Consider the following 10,320-nt stretch of genomic DNA (forward strand, 5'->3'; position numbering starts at 1 on the left):
GTTTACCTGTTGTATAGTCACGTATTCGGATATGTATTTCCACGACATTGGGTCTTCCCGTACCGATTCTGAGAAATAACTAATAACGGTCATTGTTTAGCCTAAATGCACTTAGAGTCCAGTTATAATCTTTGGAAGTAAGTGCGAGCACTTACATAGCTAATCCGATAACAGATAACCCTTGAACGGTCACATAATCTCTGGGATTCTATTCGCTTAATCCGCGGCGTACGTAACAATACCATATGTTTATTACGTATTTACTTTATTTTTATATGTTGTGATTTTATATTAATTAAATATAAATTATCTTGTCTTTTTTCCTGTCAAAACCCCCCCCCCTTGACAAAATCCTGGCTACGCCACTGGTCAAAGTTGATTTTTCGACCAACTTTGACGCAAGGTTTCGTTGAGTGGGGGGGTTGCCTTGCGACAATTATTCTCCTTCTTCATATCGTGACTTTGAAACAGCATGTAGCTATAATCTTTTGGGTTTTCTCGATTGTTCTTCTTCCTCGCATATCAAAGATACTATAATAGCGTCCGTTTCGTCCATTTTGCTCCGAGGTATCAAACGAATAATGAATGAACAAGTTGTGCTATATTCCTACACGTTCATTGTGCATTAATTGGGATGATTTAAACTTTCTTTATAAATATTAAGAAAACATTTATATGTAAATCCGACACATGGTCAGGTATCCGACTGTTATGGCTTGCGACAGTTTTACTCTAACGGCGATTAGTAAAACTAATGTACGTATTGTGACGCTGTCACTGTTCAGTCCCACTTCTGGACGCAGGTTTTACCATCAACCTTCAAGATGGGGAAAGGCTTCAACAACTACATGTGTAAGAAATTCTTCCATCCAGCGTCTCGAGACAACCTGAAACGGGTAAGCTCAAAATCCACATATTTGCATATGAATTACATTTTATACGTCCTCGTTGTACCCGCCAGGTATGGATGGCCGAGCAGAAGACCGAAGCGTACAAAAAGAAGCAGGAAGAACTGCGGATGCAGTACGAGAAGGAGCAAGATTTGCACGAAAACAAGTATACTTACGTTCCGCTTATTGCGAGTGTTTCATTCGAGTCGTTTCGCTGATGCAGTGTGTTTTGCTTGCAGAGCCATGCTGAGCAAAGAGAGTAAGGACAAATTGAGCATTAATTTTATGTATGAGCCTCCGCCGGGCGCCAAGAAGGAGCGCGAGAGGGAAGACAACGAGCCCGAGTACAAGTTCGAGTGGCAGAGAAAGTACAACGCGCCCCGAGAGAGCTACTGTAAAGGAGACACGGAGATCAGAGATCAGCCTTTTGGTATTCTTGTAAGGAATGTGCGGTGTATTAAATGTCACAAGTGGGGACACATCAACACAGGTAAGGGGCTGAAATTTACATTGTATAAAAAAGTACTATGTAATCATCTTCAGTACATAGAATCTTATATATATATAAAACAAAGATGGTCGTATGTGTGTGTGTGTGTTTGTAATTCGTTTCTGATTGGCTGTCGTTAAATATTCATTTTTTTCCGATTCAAATAAATTTTATAAAACTTCGGATGTGACCAGCCCATGTCTTTATCTATGTATTTGAGGAATATAAGGTCACAACATGAAACATTCATACATACCGGTTATGAGAACATTTTAGATGCTAATTGAGCGCAAATGTAGGGAAATTTACACAAGACAAAAGTGGTTTACGAATTGTGACCAAAACTGTGTCGGCTCTAAGTTAGTACATAAAGAATACAAATATAAATTTTCAGCTTGATACATTCAGGGGTGTGGAAAGAATCGTGGTTACAATATTTTTGACTTTTCTAAGTGGAAAAAATCCCACTTCCGGTTTGTTAAATTTAGTGATTTTTTTTTTATTTTCATCACATTGATACAAGAATTATACGTGAATTTTTTCGTGAAGAGCACACATGTTTAAAGGGGCGAAAAAAATAGTTGAAGAAAAATCGAACAAGAGTAAACTGCCACTTCCAGTTGACGGATGCCTACCAAATTTTTTACATAGCTTGGTATTAAGCTTATACTTCTAGATATGAAATTTCAGTTCAATAAACTAAAAGGTTTCTGGGAAAAACATAAAAAACTTCGATTCTCTAGAGTAAAAGTATTATACTACTTCCGTATTATACTATAAAAAATATTAGGGTATAAAATTTATAATTTCTATTACATATAAAAAAATTTCAGTCTGATTCGGTTAGCAGTTTGGGAGATAATTTAATTCAAAAACTTAAAAAAAAGAGGACACCTATGTATAAAGGGAGGTACCATTTCTGGTCAAATTAAAAATTTACGTCGTATCGATAATAATTTTAGTAACCGATACTAAATTTCACATCGATAGGACTAATGGTGTTCAAAAAATCCCCAAAATACACAAACACACATTTTTTTCTAGATCATGAAAACGTGATCAGTGATCGATTCCGAGTTCGAATCAGTCAAAATCTCGAGTTCGAATTTTCGCATGATCACAAAACTTCATCTATTGTTCCTGGTGACACGACAACTCGTTCACAGATTTTCCGTAAACCGAGGATGCGCTCCAGGCATTATGTATACGGCCATCTCTTTCTCACCCCGTCTGTTCACCAAGATCTCGTTTACTATGCCATTACGTATGCAGCCATCTCTTTCACAGACCGTCTGTTATCGGTGAACAGACGGTCTGTGAAAGAGATGGCTGCATACGTAATGGCATAGTAAACGAGATCTTGGTGAACAGACGGGGTGAGAAAGAGATGGCTGTATACGTAATGCCTGGAGCGCATCCTCGGTTTACGGAAAATCTGTGAACGAGTTGTCAGGTAACTATTGTTACTACATACATAGATAAAGTAAAAAAATAAATTAATTTTATCAATACGGAGCGAAGCCAAAATATTAATTAATGAAATGAAATAGGATTAATAAAATTTTTTTTTGTTTAATACCGTGTCAATTTGGTTCAGTAGAGATAATTTAAACTGAACGGTTCAAAATTGACTTCAATGAATTCAATTCTTTCTCATTTACTGGTTCAGTTTGATACTTCTCTATTTCAATTCCTTGTCTATGTATATTCAAAGATCAAAAATTCAATTTGAATACAATGTTATTGTTTAATAGGTGTTTAATTTTTATTTAATTCTTTTTAGACAAAGAATGCAGCATGTATGCTCTTTCTATGAGCGAAGCTCGAGCGCTCACCGAAGACAAAACCAGTGAACAGACGAAGGAAGGCTTCAATGAGAAACTTGTAAACGGTCTTGCAGAAGTAGGACTCGCTCTGCGTCCTGGTGCCATACCTTTAGGAGTAAGGGACACACCCATGTTGCCATCAGAAGACGATCTTCAGGCTCCGGACTTGATAGCTCAATTGACGCGCAAGCAGAAAAAAAAATTACTCAAGTATACACTTCGTTTCAAAGATACACTTGAAATTGTTTAAGATTTTTATTTAATTTTTCATTATTTATTGTAGAAAGCTTGAAAAGCTAGAGCGAAAGAATCAAAAGAAGAAAAAGTCAAAGAGGAGGCATTCAAGTGAAAGCTCGTCGGACTCTTCGGCGACGGAGAAAAAGAGACGCAAGGAATGCAAGAAAAAGAAAGAGAGCAAACACAGCAAGAGCAGGGACAAGGACAAAAAAAGAAATTAGCTTTAAATCATTTCAATATACATATATATTATTTTAAGTGTAACATATATATAATCAACAATACATATGATTTCCTTACGACTAAAACACGTTAGATTTTTTTTTCGTTAATATTAAATATTGCTGCCAATCGTGCATTCGTGGAATTAAATGTGAACTAACCAGAAATGTCAAACATTCAATGTGTAATAATTCCCAAAAGAAAAACGGTGTTTAAAAATGAACACAAAAAAGCTATCGTAAGTGTTACTATTATAATCGAACTGAATATGCAATTTTATCTCTTGTATTTAAAAATAAAACGAGTTTACAATTTGAAGTATTGCTTTATAATATTACATACATATAATATTTGTTTTATGTTAAAATATTCATATAATAATTACATCATGTGATATACGACGCCACAATCTATACGCTAATTCAAGCAAAATGTCAACACTGATGCCTCGATGAATAATGATTAAATATAAGCCACACAGAGTAACAGCAAAATTTACAAAAATAGATATACACGTTTCGTGGAATGCAGATGCAGTTTATATTGTATGCAAATGATACGTACGTATGTATATTCAACGTGGAATGTGAGATTACGCATACGGAGACCGTCGCGAGTGGACGAGCGGGCAAGAAACGAGGAGTGACGAGATCAGGACCTTCGTCCAGCCGACGACAACGATGAGTTTAGAGTGAAACGATAACTTTCACGATTCGATAAACATTTAATTTTCCAACAATGAGCAAGATTTGCAAGGATGCAAATTCACATGCACGCTAGCCGACTTTCAATATGATTCTACGTATATATATATAATTATATTACACAAGAGTCATGTATTAATTCTTTGAACACTTTTATACCCAACCCTCGACCTCGCGTACACTCTTAAAGTATATTTAATATATATATAGTAATATTACATTACATAATAAGTACCTAAATGATATTCAATGATCTACGTCGGTATCGTATTTCACGATACTTAACATTTAGTGCGATTTCATCACAATATATTTTTATATTTGTATGTATTCGAGAAATAAATTTTGGAAATGTCTCTCTCTATATGTATTGTATATAGATTTTTAATAATTTACATAAACGCTGTCTCGTTTTCATATGTAACATTCGGACACAGCCTCGGTGATAATCAAACGTAGTTTTTAATGATTAAAATTGGACCCAATTACTGTTCGTCGCCGGTGCTCCAGCTGCTGGTGGATTTGTCTGAGCGTTGTCTCCGCTGAAATAAACCACAATATTAATAAAGCAATATCAAATGTAAAATGAATTTTGACTTAATTTGTAAATGAAGTTCTTGGCGAGAATGTATTGGTTGTTTCTTAAGTATGCCATGACGGTAATCAACTGGGCAAATCAATCTCTTCACTCTATCCACTTAATCCAAAACCCTTGTCATACTTCTCACCCACATATTCCGTTTCCTGTCTTTCCCCGTTATGCCAAGCATACCACGTTCCATACTTATTTGAGTGCATTGGGTTTTGTGTAGCAACTTGGCGTTCAATGTCGCAAGTTTCACATCCATACGTCATCACTGGCAGAACACATTGATCGAAGATCTGTTTATTTAGACGAAGTGGAATTTTTGATTTAAAAACGGCGTTCATTCGCTCAAATGCAATCCATTTTAATTTCATACGTCTCTTCATTTCCTCTTCTATACTACTAGACATGTCTATTATTTGACCTAAATATAAATCAATACTGACTACTGTTTTATCATTAATGAAATGTATCGAACATTAGTTTGGTCTTGTCTAGTCCTTAAAATTAGACAATCTCTAGTGAGTAAAGAATACTGCTCTGCAGTCTAATTTCCGAGCTAAACACCAGGACTACTGTAAATTTCACGAGATCAAAGCCGGAGTACCACAGGGATCTGTATTGGGACCAATACCTACTTTCCCTGTCCAGCTGTGTTAGTCTGTTAAGTAAGTTAGTTGTATTGCGACCTATTAATAATATGTCGGGTGCGAACCACAGGTGACTCAAGAGGCGACCGTTGATGTTCAGTTCTGCTGAATCCCATTCCGAGTTCCCGAAAACGCCCTCAAGTACCGCATTGAATAGCTTGGGAGAGACGGTATATCCTAGCCTGACTTTCTTTCCTATGTCCAATCTATCTGTATCTAAAAAAGCTTAACTGAAGCTCTGGCGTTCTTATAGCCAGCAGTATGACTCGGTGGTTGCGTTTATGTTTAGCACCGAGAGGTTACCGGGTTCGATCCCGTGCTAATCTCTAATGCAGACTTGGATATTTGTGACTCCAAGTCGATCGTTTCCTATAAGAGTGCAGATTTATCTGATTTCATTGTTGAAACGGTTCCTCTATCAAATTGGTAAACACTATCCTACGTCACCAAGATATGAATTTGATTTATCTGCCACATGTAAAAAATTATGTACAAGTCTACGGAGTCACTTGCCGTAAGGCTTGCCTAAAGTTAAGACGATTAAATAAACACTGCTACAACCCCCTACATACATATTGTCTATTATTTCGTCGCCCAGTTGATCGTGTCCATATCATGATGCCCTTAAAAAGTTTCTATAGATATATTTGCCAGATTCATCGGCATGACAAATTTTGTTTTCTTAAATGGCGATCTCTTAAGCTACCTTGCAGAATTATAATCTCCCCAATCGGACGATTGGGCCGCAGTGTTTGTCGGCGTGACGGACATCGGAGTGTGTTGAGGAGACGGTGGCGGAATACGGAGACCACCAGGCGGAGGAGGCAGCAACACTCCACCGGCACCTGCAGGTCGTGCTTTAGCTTTACTCGAACCTTCCGAGCCGTCTTTCTTCTAGCCGGCAAAAAAAAAAAAAATTAATCCCCATACTAAATATCATATTGTACATAACTGTGCAAATTACAACCGTTATTCTCATGTTAATTTTAATAGTTTCTCCTTCTTTGAAGCTGAAATCTTGTTCGGGCAGCGGGGGAGCTCGTTCTGCCTCCTTCTCCTTCTTCAGCCATTTGAAGTGATCTTGAAGCGCGACGTTCAAGTCGAAAGAATCTGAACGATCTCCGAATCCCAGTCCTATGAACGCTGCCCTGCCTGAAAATTAAAATGCAACGGTTACACATTACAAATCTGTATAGAAAGTCATCGATGTTTAATAAGTGGTTCGAACCGTTATCGTCTTGTATCCTCAGTACAAAGTATCGAGAGCTGTCCGAGACGGATTCGATCGCATTTCCAGGATACGAATCAATCGGGCATTTTGCAAAGAGGTCGCCACTCAGTTTATCCTCAAGTTTGATAGCGCATTCGTTGCCTTTGGCGACAAGCCTCATACGGCCTGTCCATTGAGGCTCCTGAAGATTCCAATCGGCGGCTCTGAAACGTAAACGGTTTATATTAACGATTTTTAGTTGTGAACCGATATGTATAATGATCAATTACTACGATTACTGTATTTTTGTTTGATCTATTGTGCTTCATTTCAGTTTAATAAGGTTTTATATGATATGAAATGTATTGTAGGAATACATTGTATCTCCAGACAATGGACCCTGCACTGGGAGAAAAATACGAATAGCACAACAAATGATCTCCAGCCAACAACCTCTAGACCAGTGGTTCTTAACCTTGTTGGAGGTACTGACCCCCACCAGTTTCATATGCGCATTCACCGAACCCTTCTTAATGGAATCCTTCTAAATTGGCACCCGAATCATATGAGTCCGGTGTGTGTCTTGACTTCCGCCGAACCCCTGAGACTGACTCACCGAACCCCTGGGGTTCGATCGAACCCAGGTTAAGAACCACTGCTCTAGACACTAGTCAAGCGACCCGAAACGCGCGAACATACAGGATTGCATAGAAAACGATCCGTAGACACTGACCCCATCGCACCATCTCCAGGCAATGATATCAGCACACAGCCGCGTATCAAACTAAATTATATAAACCAGCCCCAGATATCAGTGAGCTCAGCCTACCCACTCCTCCGAAGTTGAGCAACTAGCTCCTACGCCACACGTAAAATAATACATACTTTTATCCAAATCATAGATATAGAATAAAAAATATGGGGCCCGACCCTCGAAACTGTCTCCCTTTTGAATAGTACAATCTTTTAGTAGCCAGTTGGCTTGTTGTTTGGTTCGCTTTCACCAGGAAAATTTGTTTGCAACGTCTCATTTATGTTATTCTAAATCTATGCCCCAAACACAAACGTGTTTCTAAAGGCTGGGATACTGGTCAATACACCTGCCCGGCTTAAATATTAAATGATAATTTAATTTCTCGATGTTTTATTTTGCATTTGTAATCTACATAAGACAGGTGTTGCCCAAGTCAAAATTAGTTAATGTGTCATTGGAATTGTTTGTTCGGAGTTGTCAATTACATAAATTATATTCGATTTGTTCTCCAGCTCCTACATGGTAATACTTCATGCCTGTCGTTGCTGGAACAGTTGGAACTTTATGTCCCTAATGATTACGTGCGTGGTAGACATCATCATTTGATGGTTGTACCTTCTGCTCGCACAGTTCTTTATGAATGGCTCCTATTCCAAGAGCTATCCGACTTTTCAATGAAATCGTTATTGCCGAGCCCGAATGTGATATTCACCTTAGTGAGCGTAGATTATTTTAACCTAGAGTACGGATAGCCAAGGTGCCGCTTATTGTTCAATTGTTGTAAATGCTTTGCAAAAAAGGTTCGGCAAACCTTTAACAATGCATTTACAACATTTGAACAATAAAGGGCACCTTGGTTATCCGGGCTCTATTTTAACCCGTCTGTCTGGTTCTCTGCGCTCGTCCTTATTATCACAATTGAATGTGATGTGTGAGTGGAATTTTGGGCCTGGCAGGGATGTTTTGCATTTGCAGCTTGCTCTTATATATTGATTCTGACTATAGGTGCGAGACATTCCCTACTTCGTATTTTATTATTTGAGATTTTTACTCTATTTGCTACTATTATAATGCTTTAGCTTTTTTACGATTATGTATAAATGTATTTTTTTGTGTATATACATAGATTTTTATATCTGAAGACATTTGGATTTTATCCATATCTGTTCCCTAGTGCCTTTGTCTTGGGATCTTTGGGTTTCAACTCCCTGGCAAAGAGAAGAGATTTATTTCTTGGGAAACATTTCGTAAAATTACTTAGAGGAGAGATTCACAATCCCACTATCCTGGAGAAACTAAAATTCTGGGCCCCGGAAAATCGTAGAGTTTTAAGAAAACATGATATATTTTTACCAATTAGGGCTAAATCAAACGTGCTCATGAACTCCCCCCTCTCGAGAGCTGTTCGACTCCTTAACTTACTGGCACATTACTTGGACCTATTCGATGCCAGTTATGTTGAGTTGGTGGAACACATCCTAAATAGCACGATATAAATTTTTCAATCTTATTTCTTTGTTTTTATTTTGTGTAAATATTTTTTACTTGATTTTTATTATTTTTTTATGATGTTTTTTTATTTATTTATGATTTTTATTATTTTCTTATGTTTTTTTTTATTTATGATTTTTATTATTTGTATTAAAATCACATTGACGCTTTGGGGCAACCTGTCAAGTCTCTGTGGTATTGATTTTTTAAAATAAAAATAAAATAAAATAAAAATATGTATGTACATATATATTTTTATTTTTCTCATCTTTCTGTATTTTTTCGACCATTGTGGCGCATTAGGGTTTCCTGTAATGCCACAATGGCCCAAACTTAAATAAAATCATATATATTTTCATTGTGATTGTAAAATTACTAAAAAAAAAATGTTAAGTATGTCAAATATAAAAATGTTGATAAAATTTGCAGCAAATCCTATAGAATAAATTTTCATCGCAATTTGTCACATTTTTTAATGGTAAAATATAATTGGTAGAAAAAAAAAGACACGTATAAGGGTGACTTTCTTACAACACCCGTTGGTAGGATGTTTTTGATAAAGACGTTGGATGGATGGACGAGTCGAATACCTGTGAGGAGTGTGTGGAGTGAGGAGTGGGGAGTGAGGGGAATACCTGTGGGCTCTGGCGTTGGCTTTGGGCGGTAGCTTGAACACGAAGACTTCCTGCTTGACCAGCACCACGCTCTCGTACGTCTCCATCGTTTCGTGGCGCGCTTCCGGCGACTACTGCTACTCCTCGATATGACAACGACAATGACAATGACAGTGACAGTGACAGTGACAGCGACAACGACTACGACTAGACTGGTGCCAGAAGACGACTGGCAGTTGCAGTGGCACTCGTACCATCGACACCAACACACCTACACTGACGTTCACACCGACACTAGTGTTGCCAGCCGTCAAATTGATTTGTGCAATTCGGTAGGAAATGTTGGTTCGGTGATTACATCCCAAATGTGAATCGCTACCAGGGTAACCGCCGCTACGAATTGCACGCGCGGTTTTCCTGTCGCATGAAAATTCGTCGCACTGGAAAATTTCCGTACAGAAAATTACCACAATAATGCTCAGTAAATGCTTTTTTTTTACGAGATTTTTATTATTATCGATTAGACGAATGAACTTCACATGTTGATACGGTAATTTAATTATTAGTCACATTGCGATCGCCCAAAAGACAATTTTTGCCATGAAAATCGAGAATACAGAATATTTGGCATTCGAGTTCTCGTTAG

General features: G+C 37.7%; 2 protein-coding genes across 3 annotated transcripts; one reads left to right on the forward strand and one right to left on the reverse strand.

Annotated features, from left to right (window-relative positions):
• The first annotated feature begins 576 nt into the window (after positions 1–576).
• On the forward strand, positions 577–3,981 carry LOC143917922 (corepressor interacting with RBPJ 1). Its single transcript, XM_077439550.1, has 5 exons — positions 577–896; positions 962–1,056; positions 1,130–1,380; positions 3,164–3,416; positions 3,490–3,981. The coding sequence occupies exons 1-5, from the start codon at positions 825–827 to the stop codon at positions 3,662–3,664; spliced, it is 846 nt and encodes a 281-aa protein (XP_077295676.1). The 5' UTR covers positions 577–824; the 3' UTR covers positions 3,665–3,981.
• LOC143917923 (NECAP-like protein CG9132) lies at positions 3,678–9,970 on the reverse strand. 2 transcript variants are annotated; one of them, XM_077439551.1, is made up of 5 exons: positions 9,696–9,970; positions 6,834–7,039; positions 6,573–6,757; positions 6,312–6,499; positions 3,678–4,911 (listed from the first exon to the last, which is right to left on the reverse strand). In XM_077439551.1, exons 1-5 carry the CDS (start codon positions 9,779–9,781, stop codon positions 4,839–4,841), a joined length of 738 nt encoding a protein of 245 aa, XP_077295677.1. In that variant the 5' UTR covers positions 9,782–9,970; the 3' UTR covers positions 3,678–4,838. The 2 variants fall into 2 exon arrangements, with proteins under 2 accessions (XP_077295677.1, XP_077295678.1); XM_077439552.1 differs by having other exon boundaries at positions 3,933–4,911; positions 6,312–6,496.
• Between the last annotated feature and the right edge of the window lie 350 nt (positions 9,971–10,320).

This window comes from Arctopsyche grandis, chromosome 10 (assembly GCF_051622035.1).
Source record: "Arctopsyche grandis isolate Sample6627 chromosome 10, ASM5162203v2, whole genome shotgun sequence".
NCBI lineage: Eukaryota > Metazoa > Arthropoda > Insecta > Trichoptera > Hydropsychidae > Arctopsyche > Arctopsyche grandis.

Bases quoted from the DNA above. Each gene is read 5' to 3' on its own strand.
- LOC143917922 (XM_077439550.1), top strand. From the start codon at position 825: ATGGGGAAAGGCTTCAACAACTACATGTGTAAGAAATTCTTCCATCCA. The intron at 1,057-1,129 runs GTATACTTACGT...TTTTGCTTGCAG, and splicing joins CAAGATTTGCACGAAAACAA to AGCCATGCTGAGCAAAGAGA. The intron at 1,381-3,163 runs GTAAGGGGCTGA...AATTCTTTTTAG, and splicing joins GTGGGGACACATCAACACAG to ACAAAGAATGCAGCATGTAT.
- LOC143917923 (XM_077439551.1), bottom strand. From the start codon at position 9,781: ATGGAGACGTACGAGAGCGTGGTGCTGGTCAAGCAGGAAGTCTTCGTG. The intron at 7,040-9,695 runs GTATTCCCCTCA...TTTACGTTTCAG, and splicing joins GCCAACGCCAGAGCCCACAG to AGCCGCCGATTGGAATCTTC. The intron at 6,758-6,833 runs GTTCGAACCACT...TTTAATTTTCAG, and splicing joins GAGGATACAAGACGATAACG to GCAGGGCAGCGTTCATAGGA.